General features: G+C 35.0%; 1 protein-coding gene across 6 annotated transcripts in view; it reads right to left on the reverse strand.

Moving 5' to 3' along the window:
• The window catches only part of LOC100932766 (acyl-CoA synthetase medium chain family member 1), a 119,797-nt gene that overhangs the window by 31,346 nt on the left and 68,161 nt on the right, over positions 1-20,290 (reverse strand). The window contains exon 14 of one of the 6 annotated variants that reach the window (XM_031942482.1): positions 15,348-15,504. The exons of 4 other annotated variants lie outside the window; for them this stretch is intronic. In XM_031942482.1, coding sequence (XP_031798342.1) covers positions 15,373-15,504 — 132 coding nt within the window. In that variant the 3' untranslated portion in view covers positions 15,348-15,372. Of the gene's footprint in view, positions 1-15,347; positions 15,505-18,168; positions 18,428-20,290 lie in introns of those variants that run through there. One more of the 6 variants, XM_031942483.1, reaches the window with a different exon arrangement.

Below are 20,290 nucleotides of genomic sequence, written 5' to 3' on the forward strand. Positions count from 1 at the left end.
TATTATAGCTTTTTTATTGACAAAACATATGCATGGGTAATTTTTCAACATTGACCCTTGCAAAAACTTCTGTTCCAACTTTTCCCCTCCTTCCTCCCATCCCCCTCCCCTAGATGGCAGGTAGTCCCATACATGTTAAATATGCTAAAATATTTGTTAAATACAATATATGTATACATATTTATACAGTTGTCTTGCTACACAAGAAAAATTGGATTTAGAAAGAAGGTTAAAAATAACCTGGAAAGAAAAACAAAAATACAAGCAAACAATAACAGAAAGAGTGTAAATGCTATGTTGTGGTCCATACTCATTTCCCAGACTTCTTTCACTGGGTGTAGCTGATTCTGTTCACCACTAATAAATTGGAACTGATTTGGATCCTCTCATTGTTGAAGAGAGCCACTTCCATCAGAACTGATCCTCATATAGTATTGTTGTTGAAGTGTATAATGATCTCCTGGTTTCAACCACATCTCTTGCAGTGTTGATCTGACTCCCTGTGGGAAAATCTTGTCTGCGTTGAAAACTGAGATAACAAGTCACCACAGGATTTCTCTAGCCATTTAATAACCATTTTAAGGGGATCATGTGCTTCCAGTGACGAGGCTACTACATCTGGGGCCTTGTTATAGAGAAAACCCTAGGGAGATTGTGGACATGTAGCCTGAATCATTATTCAGACCTTTAGGGACTTCCTAGCAAAATAGGAACCAGGTTTATTATTGTGATTCTACAAGTGGAAGTCAAGAGTTGTGATATAGAAGGGAATTTATACTTAATCTTTTAGTCCAGTTCCTTAAACTCAATCCATAGATGAGTAATAGTTGTGAATTCTGGGATGATTAGGGACTCCTTTATCACACCTAGTTTGAAACCAAATAATGGAAGAGGCTCAGCTTTCTGTTTCTTTGCTTTACTGACTATGAAGATGTAGGGATGAGGAGCAGACCCATAATTTTGTTCCTTCAGATGTTTTGCTTTTTATTCTTGGTAAACAAATCCTCTGATTATAGTTCATAGATCTGAGATGGTCCCCTTATAGAACGGGACTCTTATAGAAAGGTTGAGGAGTGATGTTTTGATAATTGTCAAAATAGGATTAGCAATACCTTGAATAATGTTGATTGGTCAGAAGGGGGTTTATTAGGACAGTATTGAGATAGTAAGAGGAATCTGATGATTCAGTTACTGCAGCACCTATCTTTTTTTTTTTTTGCAGGTGGACAAAAATATAGGGATTGGGAGTTCAATGTAATGGTTTTTAGTCATCTCCCAGAGTTCTTTCTCTGGGCGTAGCTGGTTCAGTTCATTTGCTCCATTGGAACTGATTTGGTTCATCTCATTGCTGAGGATGGCCAGGTCCATCAGAATTGGTCATCATATATTATTGTTGTTGAAGTATATAATGATCTCCTGGTCCTGCTCATTTCACTCAGCATCAGTTCGTGTAAATCTCTCCAGGCCTTTCTGAAATCATCCTGTTGGTCATTTCTTACAGAGCAATAATATTCCATAATATTCATATACCACAATTTATTCAGCCATTCTCCAATTGATGGGCATCTACTCAGTTTCCAGTTTCTGGCCACTACAAAGAGGGCTGCCACAAACATTCGTGCACATACAGGTCCCTTTCCCTTCTTTATGATCTCTTTGGGATATAAGCCCAGTAGTAACACCTGCAGTCATACAATCAACTGAGACATGGAGAGAAAAAGAACATTTGGCTGTAACTACTGTTTATGAACTTTAAAAAAGTGGTTGATTTGATAAAATAAAATGTACTCTTGAAAGTACTCTTCAAATTAGGAGTTCCTTATTTCTATGTAAATTATATGAGACTATTACTATATACTACTCTAAAAATAACTTCTCTTTGTGATTTGCTGAGTCAAAATGTATATGTATATTATATGTCAAGTATTTATATATATGCATGCATATGTAAATATATCAATCAACAAATATTTATTAAATATCTCATATGTGCCAGTAATTGTTCTAAGTGCTAGAAATAAAAAAAAATAAGCAAAAGACAATCCATGACCTCAAGGAGTTAAAAATATAATAGGGAAGACAAAATGAAAGCAACCATATATAAGCAAGCTATATACAGGATGAAAAGAAAATAATTAACAGAGGGAAGGCACTGGAATTTAGGGATCAGGGAAGGCATCTAATAGTATGTATGATTTTAGCTATTTATGTATATTCATGTATATATATATATGAATATATCTATATCTATATCTATCTATCTGTCTATATCTGTATCTAATGACTATTTTTTCCTGGCTATTACTTAAAGAAAAACTTTCATTTCCTGTTTGAAAAATTCTTGGTTGGCCCTGTGATACTATTGTTTTATGCATATGTGTATTCATAGGATAGGGACAGGATCTATGATTTCATTGATATAAAGAATGATTAATTGAAGAAATTCCATCAATTAATGCAGGTTAGTTTTGTCTCTGAAATTTATAACCTTAAAGAGTTGCCTAGATCACTGAGAGTCTGTGACTGATTCAGAGTCACACAAACAGTGCTACTACAGGTAGGACTTGACCTAGATCTTCTAGGCTCCAACCTCATATTTCTAATCACTACAACATGCCTCTTCTCATGGATGAATGTGAATATATGTACCTATCCACATATGTACACATCCATTTATATACATGTTTCTCTTGGATAAACAATGTAATTAGACAATGGACTTGGTCCAGAATTGAGAATAAGAAAGAGAATGAAATTGGATTGCATTACATTTGGGAAATCTTGCCACAGAAGTCTATCTCTTTAACACCAAAATTTTCTAAGTGATGATATAATGTAATTTAAGATGGTGGAATACTATGATCTCTGTACAATCAAATTACAAGTAATTCAAAGAGTAATGGAATAAAATATGGTGAGTATAAAGAAATTATAGCAATTCACCAACAATATCCAGTGTACAAGACAATATTAGGCCATGTATAACAAAAAAAGGAGATTGACTATTATAAGAATCGACACAAAAGATGCATAGTCCAAATGGAATGTGTGAGATAAAAGTGTGTGTCCATTTGACATACAGAGATAGCTTAGCCCACTGGGATTTAATCCAATCTGCTCTGCCATTTTATGAGAAGCAGAAGTAATTGAATTGGGAATTTGCTACTTCACTTGCCTTTTTCCAAGAGGAGAGTAACAGATTGACGATAACTGATGGGCCTCAAACCTGTTAGTGAGTTAAGGGGCTGTCTACGCCAAGCTTGTAAAGACTTATTCTAGCAGAATGGGCAAATGAGAATAATTTGTTCCACTGGGCATGAAAGTGACTGAAGCAGGCACTTAGGCCTGGCTCAGACATCTAAGACACCAAGGTCACTCAGTGCATTTTGGGCCATCATCAGTCATCTTGATTTTTGACTTGCCACTGTACTTTGAAGATTCTGGAAAAGGAATGAGGTTGATGACTTTGTGCAGCTCTGCCTTACTTGAATTCAATTGATGTCCAAGTCAAGAATGACATTGATCCTCTTTGAAAATGAAGTTATGCGAATCCAACCATTTTGGAGAGTAGTTTGGAACTATGCTCAAAAAGTTATCAAACTGTGCATACCCTTTGATCCAGCAGTGTTACTACTGGGATTATATCCCAAAGAGATTATAAAGAAGGGAAAGGGACCTGTATGTGCACGAATGTTTGTGGCAGCCCTTTTTGTAGTGGCTAAAAACTGGAAACTGAATGGATGTCCATCAGTTGGAGAATGGCTGAATAAATTGTGGTATATGAATATTATGGAATATTACTGTTCTGTAAGAAATGACCAACAGGATGATTTCAGAAAGGCCTGGAGAGACTTACACGAACTGATGCTGAGTGAAATGAGCAGGACCAGGAGATCATTATATACTTCAACAACAATACTATATGATGATCAGTTCTGATGGACCAGGCCATCCTCAGCAACGAGATCAACCAAATCATTTCTAATGGAGCAGTAATGAACTGAACCAGCTATGCCCAGAAAAAAAACTCTGGGAGATGACTAAAAATCATTACATTGAATTCCCAATCCCTATATTTTTGCCCACCTGCATTTTTGATTTCCTTCACAAGCTAATTGTACAATATTTCAGAGTCTGATTCTTTTTGTACAGCAAAATAACATTTTGGTCATGTATACTTATTGTGTATCTAATTTATATTTTAATATATTTAACATCTACTGGTCATCCTGCCATCTAGGGGAGGGGGTGGGGGGGGTAAGAGGTAAAAAATTGGAACAAGAGGTTTGGCAATTGTTAATGCTGTAAAGTTACCCATGCATATATCCTGTAAATAAAAGGCTATTAAATAAAAATTAAAAAAAAAAGAAAATGAAGTTATGAACAACAGTATATCTATACTCCAGAAATTGGTAGTATTTTATGGCTCAGAATAAATATCATTTTTACTAGATGCTTTCAGGGAGGGTAATACTTGGTTTCCTACCACCAGCTTATTTCCTTTCTACCAAACACTGGTTATACCAAAAAACCAAAAAATCTTGAGTAGTTAATAAACCTCAAGATAAAATAATAAACAGAATCTGGTGAAATTATACAGATTAAAAAAATTAAAGAATACACAATAATAAATGAATTCTTTAGCTGAGAGAGAGAGATTCTCAAAGGGAGGAAGTCTATTCTTAGCGATCTCTGGAGTGGCAAGCTCTGGGAGTTAAGATGCTGAGGGGTCCAACTTCCCTTACGTGGCTATGATTCTAAAGGGTTTCATTTGTTATTCAAAAGTCTCAACTCCCTCTCCAAAGTTTTTCAACAATCTCATTTCAGGATAACACAGAACATTACAACTTAACATTCTTTTTGAGAACTAGGAGTTATATTTTCCTTTGTGTACATAAGAATATTACCCAAAATGTATGGGCTTCTGTAATAATAGTAATTAATTATTATTTTTATTTGATTCATATTATTTATAATTTTTATATATTATATATGTGTTATATATATAATATATATTATAGAATATATGTTCACATTAATTATAGTTTATTTTTACATAACACTTAATATAAGTAAATAATATATAATTACATAATTATTTAGATTAATTAATTATTAAAAGTAATATTAGAGCCTCAGAAAAAGACCACCGATATGTAGAGTGGGTTTTATATGGAGAATTCATGAAAAACATGGAAAAGAATTGCACAGACTAAGGAAGCATCATAGGAGCTCAGATCTGCATTAGTGAAATGATTGTGAAATTGTAGTTCTACCAAAGTTACATAGATATTCTTATATCATTTTCATCTTTTCTGAGTTTGTGCTATTGGGTTCTAGAAGACAGAAGTAGGAGAAATGCAGAGAATTTGCATAAAGGAAGATTTTAGTCATTTAGTCATTCCTGAAAATGCAGCAGAGTTTAATAAAAAAAAAAAAGAGAACATTTCAGGCATGAGTGATACCCTATGGGAAGATAAGGAGGTTGGAGCTAAAATGTCATATACAAAGAAAGCAAAGAGGTTAATCTGTTGCTTGAAAGGGAGCAATATGAAAAGAAATCTGGAGATATAGCCAGAATGGAACCAGATTGTGAAGAACTTTTAAATCCTGAACAGAGGAATTTTTATTCTATCTTAGAGGCAATAGGGAACCACTGAAGTACCCTATTGGGAATTAGATGCTATTATTATTCCAGATAAGAAAAATGAAATAGTAGTGAAGTTAAATGATTTGGTCAGGATCTTATAGCTAATAAATATCTGACGCAGGCCACTGGGATTGGCATTCTCAGAGGAAGCAATAGTGTTTCTAGAAATAACAATAATCAATAAATAAATGTTTCTTGAGTGCTTATCACATTCCCAGTACTATATAAGGCATTCATTGGAGATATAGAAACTTTAGGAGATATAACAATGGTCTTTAAGGATTCTCCCACCTCATCGGGGGGACAAAATACACATTTGTCCAAACAATTGGCCAAAAGCAGTAAACACCATATAAATCAGTATAAGAGGTATTTGTTTATATAAGGAAGGTTCCCCAATACCACTAATCAATCTGTTTTGTAAAATCTGAGAATTGTCTAGAATCAATATTCTCATTGAAAATTTATATATATATTTTCCCTTTAAAAAGTGGTTTGATTTTAAGGGTAAAGCATGTAATCAGAGCTGACCTATATTTGACATACAATTCGGTAATGGTATTTGGTAATTCAGTACCACATTTGGAAGATATGAAGTATGAGTGTTAGAGTAAGACACAGACAGCAGTTGCACTGAAGGATTATAGCTATCATTGTTCTACAGTTGGAAATATCTTGAAAATAATTTAGTATAATTCACTCATTTTACAGATGATGTAACTGAGGCCCACAGAAATTTTATCATACACACACACACACACACACACACACACACACACACACACACATATTTTTTTTTGTCCAAGATCATATAAGTAGAGAATGGAAAAACTAGGGTTCAAATTCATGGACTGTGATTTTCATGTTCACTGTTCTTTTACTGTCACATGTTGCCTATTAACCTTATTATCCTTCCAATCAGTGAAAAACATTTTAACAATTGAATTCATCAAGTGGTTATTAAATATCAACATGCAAGACATTGAGCTAGGAAAAGGAGCTATAAAGAACAAAAATGAAACAATCTCTGTGCTTAAGAAATGCTCATTCTAGAGTGCTAAGCTTGGAATCGTCATTAATCCCACCCAGCCTCATTTTCCTCATCTGTAAAATGGAATAATAGTAATAATAGCACCGAACTTTCAGGTTGTTGTGAGAATTAAAAATATATGAAATGTATTTTTCAAATCTTAGACTCTATATAAATGTTAGCTATCATCATCATTAATGCTATTATTGAAGGATACAACATGAGGACAAATTTATATAACTCAAGACAGATTAAAGGAATCAACACTATTAATTCAGTAGAGATTAATTTTTTTTTTTTTGCAAAATATATGGCTCATAAACTGAATTGGAAAACAGGCAAGGATGCTGAAAGGCTGAGATTAATAGGGACTGGATTTCAGGAGTGGTAGATAATATGATTATGTACCAAGGCAAGAAGCAGGAGGTGAAGTATCCAGTTTAGTGAATAGTAGCTGGAATGTAGAGTTTCTATAAGAGAGAAGCATAAAATAAAGTTGAAAAGATAAACACAGAATTACAAAATTTGAGAGTTGGAAGAGAGCATTGTGATCACTTAGTGAATTCATGTTATTGCTCGTGCTTCATTTTCAAAGACCAGTCATATCATGAGTGAAATTTTGTCTTGTTTATGAATTAGATTTAAGTAAGGCAGAGTTGCACAAAGTCATGAATCTCACTCTCTTCTTTCAGGATCATGAGTCAAGACTATTGGTGACGTCCCAGGTTGCTGTGGGAGACCCTGACATCTGTAATGTCTCCCAAGCTCTAAGCATTTCACAGTATCTGCTTCAGTTATCTTCATAGTTGTTGGAACAAAGTGTTCTCATTTGCCCATTATGCTGGGAGTGGGGAGTTTCATGTGTTTGGGGTAATTACCTTTCTAACTCACCAAATAGGTTTGAGATCTCTTGGTTATATTCAAACTGGTTTAACCTGTCCTTTGAGATGGATTTACTGGAGTGTGACCATTATGCATGCTACAGCTTCTGGGAGTCACAGATGAAAGGTGAAGATTTGGGTGAGGGGCAGACACCAAAGTTGGATGAGTAAAGATCTGTAAAGAGTTCAATAAGTCCTTACACTAGTCCTCCCTGAACATCCCAATTCATATTTCTAAAGGAATAGAAACTAGAACATACCCAAGTCCAGCCTTTGCTTAAATGCCTCTTATAAGAAGGAATGTATTCCTTCTTATGCAGAACACTCCAGTTTTGGACATCTCTGATTGTTTCTAAGATCAAACCTAAATTTGCTTCTTTGGTAACATTCAGCTATTTTGTCTAGTTCTTCCTTCTGACACCAAATGGAAGAAGCTGAATTCATTTTCCACATAACATAAAACAGCAGTCCTTTAAATACTTGATTACAACTATCATATCATCACTCCTCTCCATTTTGTCTTCTACAGGATAATTGTCCCTAGTTCTTTCAACCAATCTTTATAAGGTATGGACTCAAAGTCTTATATCCTGGTTGTCTTTTTTCTTTCTAGCTTATCAATGATCTTAAATTGTAGCACACATGTCAGAATGTAGTACTCCAGATGTTGTTTATCTAGGGTAGGAGATTGTGGGACTAAAAACTTGCTATTCCTGGAGGCTATGTGTTGTTAATGCTCCCCCTCTCCCCCCCCCAAAAAAAAACAAAAAACAAACTATTAACTTTTCTTGTTCCCATAATCACACTGCTGGTTTATATGGAGGCTTTGGTCTAATCAATTAATTGGCAAACTTTTAGTACAGGTTTATTATATTCTATGCACCATGCTAAATTATGGTGATTATAAAGAAAAGCAAAACAAGTCTACTAAAACCATGGTTTTATTTCCCCCCAGAAAACTATTTTCTAATTATGTTCCCCTCCATTCTGTACTTGTGAAGTTGAGTTTTTTGAATATAAGTATGAGACGTGACACATTTCTCATTAGACTCAGCCCTATGTCTAGCTTGTCAAGATCTCCTTGGGTTCTTGCCCCATCATCCAGTGTGATAATTATTCCTCCCAATTTAGTATAATTTTCATATTTTACAGGCATATCATCTATGTAAGTATCAAACAGCCTTGAATCAAACATTGATCTCTGGGATACATCACTGGGGCCTCCTATCTAGTTGATAGTAAATCATTAATGATAATTCTTTGAGTCTGGTCATTTAACCAGTTATGATTTTTTCCAGGAGTCAAGATAAAACTTGCTGATTTATTATTTGCCAACTCTCTTCTCTTACTTATTTTGGGATAGTCAGAACCTTTATCCTTCTTTAGTCTTACTGTACTTCACCCATTTTCCATGTTCTTTCAGGTATTACTGATATCTTAATCATATGTATTCATCTTTTCAGTATTTTAAAATGTATTTCAAATGGCAAGGTGACTTGAATTCATCAAATTCAATTTTCTTTTCATTTACGAATTAGCTCCTTTCTACTTTTTCTCTTCCTTCCCCAACTGTGTACATACATACACACACACACACACACACACACACACACACACACTACAACTGTGTATAGTTAAGCCGAACAAATTACAAATTCAAATTCATTAAGACCAACTAGGTTCTATCTCACTGATTCATCTTGGGAATCAACTCAATTTTTTAAAAAATATTTCCAATCAAAAGTTTTCCTCTTTGAGAGAGAAAACAGAAGAAAAATAAATAATTGAGCAGCTCAGAAGAACTTTGAATCTTTTTTCTATTGTCAGTCATCTCCATTCCACCCACCTGAAGCAGTGGTCCTAATCAATTTTTTTAAAATTTAAAATTCTGTTTTCTCTCCCTCTCCCATTCCAGCCTCCCCTTGGGAGAAAGAGAAAAAAATCTTTTGTATCTAATATGTATTGACAAGCAAAACAAATCCCTTCACTGACCATATCCAAAATCCTGACATTTTTGTTGAACTGGGTTATGTTCTTAAATTCATCCTCTATTGTCTGCACTTGGTTTCCTCTTCATTATATAAATATAGTTTATTTGGTTGGTAAGCCTATTATTGGTCATGTCAGATAAATCCTCTCTGGAATGAGGACAAGGTGTCATGAAAATTTCATTCGTGAGAGTTTCTCTTCCCTCTTGCTCTGACTTTCCCCAAAGAATTTTAATTTGTGGGATGATATATATTTTTCCTTTGAATTCTGCTTTCCCCAATTTAGGGTGCCTTTAAGACTATGCCCAAATTTCTTGTCCTCCATTGAAAACTTTAAGGATGAAACAGTAGCTTTTTAGCAACATTTTCAGCAACTAAATCTGTTGATCAGATTCAGTACTCTTTTTTTTTAAAATCTCATTTATTTTATGTTATTTTTTTGATTTTATTTTGTGTTCTGAGTTGTCTTCCTCCTTTTCAACTTTGCATCTCTGCATCAGAGATGGCCAACATTTTATATATATATATATATATATATATATATATGTGTGTGTGTGTGTGTGTGTGTATGTGTGTGTATCTGTATAAATCTGTGTAAAACCATATAATACATTCATATATTAGTTCATTTTCTGGAAGTGGATTTCCTTCATAAGTAGGTGCTTTGTAGTTGGTGTGAATATTCATATTACTCAGATTAGCTTAGTTATTTTCAGTTACTCTTCAAACAATATTACTGTTACTATATACAGTGTTCTCTTGGTCCTGCTCATTTTACTCTGCATTGTTTCATGTAAGTCTTTACATATTTTTCTAAAATCAACCTGCTCATCATTTCTTACAGCACAGTAATAGTCCATTAAATCATATACCACTTATTCATCCATTCCTTAATTGATGGACTTCCTCTCAATTTCCAGTTCTTTGATACCACAAAGAGAGTTACTGTATACATTTTAAAACATAGCGATTCTTTTCCTTCTTTCCCCAATTTCTCCAATTACCTTGGGAAACAGACTTAATAGTGTTATTTCTAGGTCAAAGGATATATGTAGTTTTATAACTTTTTGGGTATGATTTTGGATTGTTCTCCAAAATGGTTGGATTCAGTTTACAATTCTAGCTGCAGTATTTTAGAGTCCAAGTTCTTCCACATCCCCTCCAACATATATCATTTTTCCCTTCTCTCTTATTAGTTAATAGATCAATTATGCTTTATAGTTCTCCCACCATTTAAAGTATGAAATTATCATTAAAGTAAGTTAAAAAGTTATTAGCTGCTTTGTTTTGGAGGAAAGAAAGAGAGAGCAAGAGAATGAGAGCAAGAGCAAGAGAAAGACAGAGATAGAGAGACAAGAGACAAAGACAGAGGCAGAGAGAGACAGATTCAGAGAAATCAAAAGCAACAGAGAGAAATTGAGATCACACAGAGAGAGACAGAGACAGATATAGAGATGGAGATACACACACATACAGACAGACAGAGACAAAGAAACAAACAGACGGGGACAGAGAGATACACACAAAGAGAAACAGAGAGAGAATATTTCAGAAAATACACAGACCATTGAAATCACTATGGAGGAGTGGATACAGAAGTGACTTCAGATCCAGGAAGATCAGGGATGATGCTTTGCCTCTGAAATATATGCAAGCTTTGTGACACTGGGAAAAATTACTTAATATTTCAGTGCTATGAGCACTTATAAGTCACAAGAAGTTTCTGACCACATTCTGCACTGGAAGGGGGAATACTCCTCATCTTGGAGTTCTGTACTAAAAAATTCACAGATCCATTTCCTATCCTGATCATTACTGCTTTTCACACATAGTAATTTTTCTCCCACCTCTTTATCTTTGTTCCTGACATCTCTCTGCCTGGGATGTCCTCTTTCCTTATTTTCTCCTATTGGAATTCCAGATTTCCTTCATAATTCAATTCAAGAACTAGCTTCTACATGTAATTTTTCTTGCTAGCCTGAATTATTTATGTCCTTCCTCTACAAAATTACTTTCTAATTTTTTGTTTATACATCCTGAATATACTTACATATTCTCCCTCTCATTGGAAAGGAATCTCTCTGAAAGAAAGGAAGGTTTGATTTTGTATTTCTGGTGAATAATTTAATACCTAGGACATAAAAAGAACTTAATAACTCCTTGTTGATTGATTCAATCTCCTTTGGATACCTCTATGGTTATTATCTTGATGGCAGTGAACCATAATGAAGAAAGTTATTTCAGTGCCATTTAGACAATAGCAGAGGAAACACCCTGAAATTCAGGGGTGGGATGTAAAGGAAGGATGTATGAGATTGGCAACTGATTTAATATAGAGTTACCTATATAGGGAAAGGGAAGAAAAAGTCAAAGATGACTCCAAAGTTGGGAATATGGGTGAGTAGAAAGATAGTGATACTCTCAATAAAAACAGGGATTTTTGGAGGAGGGGAAGATACAAGGAGAAAAGATAATGAGTTCTATTTTAAACTTGCAATGATGGCAACATATCCCAGTGGAAATATGTAGCAGGTAGTTAATGCAGGAGTGAAATTCTGGAGAGAGAAATTCAAGGTGGGAATGATGTCCATCATTTGTATGGAGATGCTAATTGAACTCTTGGGAGCAGATGACATCACCCAGAGGCATTTTAAAGGTAGCTGGAAATATTTTTTGGGTGCTATTGTCCAGTGTAAAATTAACTGGTCTGTAGAAATCAGAACCCACAATATTTTGCCTTCTATTCAAGGAAGCCAGGATAGGAAACATATACATTATCTGTGAGTTGGCAGACACTTGCTCAAAAGATTATAGGAGGCAGAGCTAGAAGGGCCCTCGAGATCATCCAGAGTTAAAGAAAATGGCCTAAAGGGATGAAATGAGTCACAGAGGCTATGAGTGATTATGATTGTTTAATCATTTTTCAGTTGTGACCAACTCTTTGTAACCCTGTTTGGGGTTCTCCTGGCAAAGATACTGGAGTAGCTTGCCATTTCCTTCTCCAGCTTGTTTTACAAGTGAGAAACTGAACCAAACAGGTTTAAGGGGTTTGCCCAGGGTCACATAGCTAGTTAGTATCTGAGGTCAGATTTGAACTCAGAAAGATGAGTCTTCCTGACTTCAAACTGGACATGTCTATCCACTGCAGCACCTCGTTGCCCTATGAGTCCCAGGATTCAAATCCAGACCCTTTGACTCCAAAGCCATTATTTTCCTCACTGTATCACAGAATCATCTTTCATCAGAGGTCATTAACTGAGTGGAGGTAGGAGAGGGAAAGAAAATGAATATTCCAGATGCAAAAGTGAAAATAACCCACTCACTTTCTCCATTCAGTAGATAAGTGGAAAGGATCATTGTGGCTGTTATCGAAAACCCCACAGGTGCAGGAAAGGGAGAATGAACCTTTGTTTTCTATCAGTAGAAACTGAACACTAGTATTTAAGAATTTAAACCAATAGAGCAATCTACATTTCCAGGCCCTTGGAATGTAGGTTGAGTTACAATATTGATTGAACTTTATCAGTGTCCCATGTAATATTTTGAGCCCAGTATATTACCTCTTCTCATTTAGTTGGCAAAAATTCCATTTAAATTCTTTACACCTCCCTTTTGGCTTTATAGAATAGGGTGGAAAGGAAGATCTTACAGGCAATCTCATTATATGCAAAGCTTTCCTTTGGTGTCCCCCATTTTTCCCTTTGCCATTACTTATTCCTAAAATTATTCTGTCTTCCAAGAAGGGTAATGAGTACCTGAATTGAAGTCATCATGGTATAGAGAAAAGAACACTAGGCTTGGAATCAACAAAAACTTCTGTTCAAAGCCTCTCTTGGACATTTATGTGATTATGATCAAGGACAGATAACTTAACCGTTTTCCCTTCTGTAAAATTGGGATAAAACTTATAGTAACTCCTTGTTGGGTTACTGTGAGACTCCAATGAGACTGTATGTTAAATACTTTACAAACTTCAAAGAAAAATGTACACATATGTGTATATCTATATACACACATGTATGCATATATGTATATATCTTTAAAACTTTTTTGCTATTATTTGAAATGTTAGCTTTTTGGCCATCGGATCCAATGCATTGTGCTGTGTAACTCCTCACTCTTTCATTTCTTGATTCTTTTTATGTATTGTCTTCTATTAGAATGTAAGCTCCTTAAAGATAGGAACTGTTCTTGATTCTATCTGTATCCTTAAAGCTTATCACAGTGCTTGGCACACTTAATCTCTTTCTCTTGTTCGTGATATAAAGAAAGGGTTATTTCCCATATTCTGTAAAAATTATTGTGCTTTTACAATGATTAACATGGAAATGTTTTACATTATTATACATGTATGACCTATTTGTATAACCTTCCTTACCATTTTACCATCATCTTTATCATCAAAGGGAAAAAAAAGAGGGATAGATGCTGGAAATTAAAATTTAAAATAACCCCAACAAATGTGGAAAATTGTTTTTACATGTAATAGGAGAAAATAAAAAAGAAATATCATTTAAAAATAAATTATACTATGAAAAAAGATTGTTGTGCTTTGAGAATCTTGGAGACAGTTCTGGTGAACCATCCCTTATCCATCCAGCCATAGTGAGTTCCTTCAGACTACAAGTTTAAAGAACTTGAAAAGGGCAAGAAAAATGAAAACACTCTTAAGTGACCATACACAGTACTAGAATCCATGATATGTGTGATAATTCAAGGAAACAAAGGATTATTTGGGCTTGACCTCTTTTGAGATTGACTCTCTCTGCTTTATATATTCCAGTTATTTTGTTTTTCTTCTTCCTTTTCCACTGATATGGTGGGGGAAGTAGTGGAAGAGAGGGAGAGAACGTGAGAGAAAGAGTGAGAAAGAGAAAAATAGAGACAGACACAGAGAGACAGAGACAGAGAGACAGCAGAGACAGTGAGACAGAGAATATACCCAGACTACTGGAATTAAAATCTCTTTACATGGAGAACTGAGGAATCTAGGTGTGTGGGAATTGTGATGATATGTCAAATGAACACATCAACAAGCATTTATTAAGTGCCTATTATGAGCCAGGCACTATGCAAAGTTCTAGAGATGCAAAAAAAGGCAGAAACTATCCCTGTTCTTAAGGAACTTCATATGTTAGGGAAGTGCCTCTGAGAGATTGTGAAGCATATTTAGACATTTGTAAATGTTCTGACTGTGTAAATATTTGTTAAAGAGGAGGCTCTTTAACTGTAGAGGTGTTCTAAAAAGCTTCAGCTTCAGTTTCTTGGCCCTAGTGCTCTAGGCACAACTAGATCGAGTATTAAGTCTAGGGTCAGGAAGACCTTACATTTAAAATCATACATTCTAACTGACAATATGTAGCACAAGCACATAAAATATAACACAATTATTAAGTTTAATAAAAACACATTTTACTTACAAAGGATTCAATGGAGGACAAATGACCCAAATTGAAGCTGTTCCCAAAGTGGTTTTCAGTCAGTAAAGCCTAAATTTCTCCTTTATTTGATTGTAAATTCCTTGAAGGCAGGGACTGTTGCCTTTTTTTTTTGTATCCTTAGCACTTAGTATAGTGCCTGGTACATAGTATATACTTAATAAATATTTTTTGAATTGAATTAAAAAATTGAAGTATAACAGGAATGAGCCCATTGTTAGAGGTTATACTTGAAACTATTATAGAATTACACATTGATTGCTAAAAAGGGACCTAAAGGGTCATTGGATTCAAACTTCTCATTTTATAGAGGATAAAATTAAGGCCCAGAGAAATGAAGTCATTTGCTTGTGCTCACACAGGTAGCAAGTGGCAGAGCCAGGACTCAGAATCTAGGTCTTCTGAGGATGGATTCATCATTCTTTTTGCTTTTCCAACTTGGAAGTCCAGTTTTTATTCCATCAACTGCTTCTAGACATAATGGACCTTTCCCCTTTGTCCCACTAAAGAAGTGGTTCTGAAACAACAGCAGAACAAATAACCTCGTGTCAAACAACCTATCAGCAACTAATCAGATAAGAATAGTTTGGTGAAGGGGATGTGCATAGGCATATACTGTTGTTGGATCTGTGAATTAGTATAACCATTTGGGAAAGCAATTTGGAATGACGTAGATAGAAGTAGCTAAAATGTTTGTACTCTTTGACGCAGAGATTCTAGTGCCATATATGCCAAGAAAGTCACTGGCAAAAAGGGAGGCTCTTTAAGTCAAATACTTATATTTTGGTATATATATATATATATATATATATATATATATATTTATAACTAAATATATGTTTATATGTGTGCCTATTTATTTATAGTAACTTTTTTTTTGTGGTAGCTAAACACTGGAAATAAAATAGATACCTACTGAATGAAGATAGTAGAGGAGATTCTTGAAATGTTTATAGGTTGAACTAGATCACCTCTCAATTCTCTTAAACTGTAAAGATTTTATGATTCTGAGACTTCTTTTCCCTTTAAGATTTGAATACAGATAAAATGGAATGATGAAAAAAGAAATCTTTAAATAATTTGATTTTTTTTTCATCTTGATTTATAATGTATATTATTTCACAGCATACTGATGCATTCTTTCCTAGAAAGACACTCCATCAATTCTTCAAGGCTTCTGATGGGGATTTGTAGAAACTGTGTTCTAGGGAAGCAACTCATCAATGGGTGTGAGAAGTGGGATAAGTTTTAATCTGAAGTTTCTCAAAGCCAAATTATAGTCTTATTCCTACATGCATTCTCAAATCTCATTCTCTTTGCTATTTTCTTATTACCCAAACTAAGATCAGGGATTCCCTAATTTCTTTCTTCCAATTAACCAAGTTGATCATAAAGAATAGTGCCCTCAATCTGCTAAATGAATAAACTCCAGACAAATTAAAAAAAAAACCCGAATCACCTTGTAAGAATTAGACTACAATTATGATTATGTCTGCCTTTTCTCACTAGAAAGTTTGAATGTCATCTAGCTGTTAATTTCCACTGCATTCCCCCCAGAATGAATCATCACCAAACCTGAACTTCAGCATTCACCTAGAACTAAACTCCCTTTTTCCCTGCCCCTAATGCTTAGTCTGGTCAAACCAGATAAAATGCTCTTTAAAAAAAATCACCAAACTTTACTGATTTAGGAAGGGTACTTCATTTCCCTCAGTCCTCACTGAGGTATATCCAATTTCCCTTGGGTTCCAGCAGATCAGACCTGTTTGCTTACATCATCTTCCCTGATTGCCCTTCTCACCCTGATATATTCTTTTTAAAAAAAATTTTTATTAAAGCTTTTTATTTTCAAAACATATGCCTGGATAATTTTTCAACATTCACCCATGCGAAACCTTATGTTCCAATTTTTCCTCCCTTTCCCCACACTCCCTCCCCTAGATGACAAGGAATCTAATATAAATGTTAAACATAGTAAACATATATATTAAATCTAATATATGCATACATATGATCTTTTTCAAACTGTACATTATACCGTATCAGAAATAAGGAGTGGAATAGAGATTCTTGAGTACTGTAGAGAGAAAGGTCAAACTAGCAGGAAGTCAAGAATTAGGCACCAAGGCAAGATAGTGAATAACTTGACTTTATGTGGGAAAGCATATGCTAGAAAATAGAAATTTATATTAAGAAACTTAGGAGAGCTGTGATCTAATGATTCAGTAACTAAGAAGCTAGATGGCATAGTTGAAAGCATACTGATTCTAGAATCATATGACTTGAATTCGAATTCTGTCTCTAACACTGTTTTTGTGACCTTAGGCAAGTTGATTAATTTTTTTGGGTCTCACTTTCCCCATCTGCAAAAATAGGGGTGAACCATATGGCATCTAGGAGCTCTTTCAGTTCTCTTATAATCTTATAATTTTTCATTGCCATCAGCATACTGAATGCCCCTACCAGGTGCCCAAAACTTTATTAAGTACTGGGTACTGGGTCTACAAAAACCAAAAGATCTTTTCCTCTCAAGGATCTTATAGAGATCTAGAGAATACAGGATGAAAGCACTTTAGTAAATACAAGATTATATGAGGAGGGGCAGATGACTCAGGGGATAAAAAAAGACTTTAAGTAGGAAGTAGTATCTGAGCTGGACTCTGAAGGAAAATAAAGATTCTAAGGCAAAGGGTAGGTTTGTATACAACCAAGGTATGGGAACAGTAGATAGAAGCAGGAGATGGAATACTAAGTTGGAAGGATGGCCAATTGGTCAGTTAGGTAGGAATAGAGATTCTGTGATATGGTTAAGTTGTGCCTAACGATGAACTCCATTCATAGATCTAAATAACCTTTTTTCTTAACTGCTTTTGTTGTTTTTGTTCATTCATGTCTGATTCTTTGTGACATCATTTGGGTCCAAATACTGGAGTGATTTGCTATTTCCTTCCCCAGCTCCTTTTACAGATAAGGAAACTGAGGCAAACAGAGTTAAGTGACTTGCCCAGGGTCAAATAGTTAGTAAGTGTCTGAGATTGAATTTGAACTCAGGAAGATGAGTCTTCTTGACTCTAGATTGAGCACTTTATCCACTGCACCACTTACCTGCTATTATGGTCAACTATCACTAAATATAAAATCCTACAACTTGGGGATTTCATTTTGTGGCAAACTCATCATCACAAGTAGAAATGAATTTTTATGGCCAGTGATAAATCTGGGAAGATACAATCACCCTGATTTCTTATTCTAGCCTAATATTGTTTAAATGGTTGCATGAAGCTGATAAAGACTCCACTTAATGAAGACACAGATGGAATCTGAGCTGGAGCCCAGAAGTAGATCACAGATTAAGCCTCATTTTGGTTTTTTTTTTCCCGGAGTTCCTTCCTCTTGATCTTTCCTGTGATGGTTTTGGGCAGGTCTTGGACAAACTCCACCTGATCAGAAAAAGACAAAATTCTCCTAGATTCAGTATCTGAATCTCCCACCCAATCTCCTTCAGTGAATCGAACAGGTGACTAATTAACTGGATGAAGGATGTATATAATATCAACTATCACCATCTCAGATTGACATAGATAATCACTTTGAGGTTTAAAAAATTCATGCAATCATATTCAAGGTACATACTGTAGTTCAGAAAATTAATCATGAAGATCAAAACATTAAAAATAGGCTAAAAAAGGTGCTACTTGCAATTTTTGATCTTGAAAAGATCTCTCAAATGTGCAAAACTCCTCTTTTATACTTCAGTTGACTGGGGCTTAAAGAGAGTAAGTAAATTTCCCAACAAAGAGTCAGTAACAAGCAATAAAACCAATCACATTTGTAAAAGATTCATGTTAAAACATGTTATCCACCTCTAGCTAGAGAGGCAATGTACTCAGTGCATATTTGAGTATGTATTTATCTATCTACACGCACACATATATGTGTATACACATACACACATAGAGGGAGAAGGGGAAAAGAGACAATTTGGAATTGAAAAATAAAATAAAATTGAATTATTAAAAAAACAATTGTTGACTAGAACCCAGGTTACTTGATATTTCCCAACTCATATATCCTATTTCCAGCATACCATACTGCCTAATTTGAGTTATGTTACAACAGTACTTTAAACTTGATCCTCCTTTTTTTAGGATTAAGACTGTTGGCTATCTAAGCCTAAACATTTGTTCTACTCTCAAATAGAAGGACACTGACTTTCAGGGTGGTTACCACCCACTGTGATAAAATGTAGGATTGGGCTGGGGTAGGGAAGCAAATGCTGGGTAAGACTTAGGTGAATAGACACTGAGATTAAGAAAAAGTGTGTATGGGGGGCGGGGGGGGGGGGACTGCCTGGGCAGGCTGAAGAGAATAGGATTCCTGGAAAGACATTTACAAGGAAAGTATTGCAGGAGTGTACCTTGTAAGAAAAAAAAGGCGGGGAGTCCCGGGGGTAGTCTTAATAGATTCTTTTTTTCCCCTAAACTGGAAGGTTTTTATCCCACTATCTCTTAGTTAACAGCTAAGCGCCTTGACATTTGGCTTCAGTTTATCCTGGCAAAAAGAGATCTTATCTCTGTCTTTGAATTTACAGTTCAATGCTTATCCTCAGCCATTTTACCTATTTATACTGATTTTCTACAAACCATAAAGACATCAGAACTTTATATTTGGTGCCTGAGAGGCATAGTTGACTTAAGTCTCTAATTTGAGCAGAGCTGATCAACCAGGCACTCTTATCGAGACACCAGATTACAATGTAATCGAACTCCATGCCTTTGTTATAATTTTCATGTTAACCATTATAATTGGAGTTTAAACTGATTAGTTCCCTAATAATTGCCCTGACATAGCATTCCTCGAATAAATAATATAAGCTTCTGATTACCACCCTCATTCCTTCTCCTCCTTGCTCTTCAACAGTTGGGGCTGGACTGATGACAGTTTATCCTCCTTAGCAGGCAACCTAGCTCATGAACCTCTGTAGTTAGCTATTTCTGCTTCACCTGGCAGGATTTCACATTCTAATGCTTAACTTTATACAACAATTATAAATAAAACCCCCAATATCTCAATATCCACATTATTTGTTTGATCAGTGATAACAAATACTCCTTCTACTCTCATTACCGGTACTAGCGAGCATCACAATACTATTAACAGACCGTAATTAAATACAAACTTTGGATCCTGCTGGAGGAGGAACCTATTTTATACCAACATTTATTCTGATTTTGGTCACCCTGAAGATATATTCTGATTTTCCAGGTTGAATAATCTCAATTGTTACATACTATGGTAAAAAA

The sequence above is a fragment of the Sarcophilus harrisii genome, chromosome 1 (genome assembly GCF_902635505.1).
Source record: "Sarcophilus harrisii chromosome 1, mSarHar1.11, whole genome shotgun sequence".
In the NCBI taxonomy this organism is placed as follows: domain Eukaryota; kingdom Metazoa; phylum Chordata; class Mammalia; order Dasyuromorphia; family Dasyuridae; genus Sarcophilus; species Sarcophilus harrisii.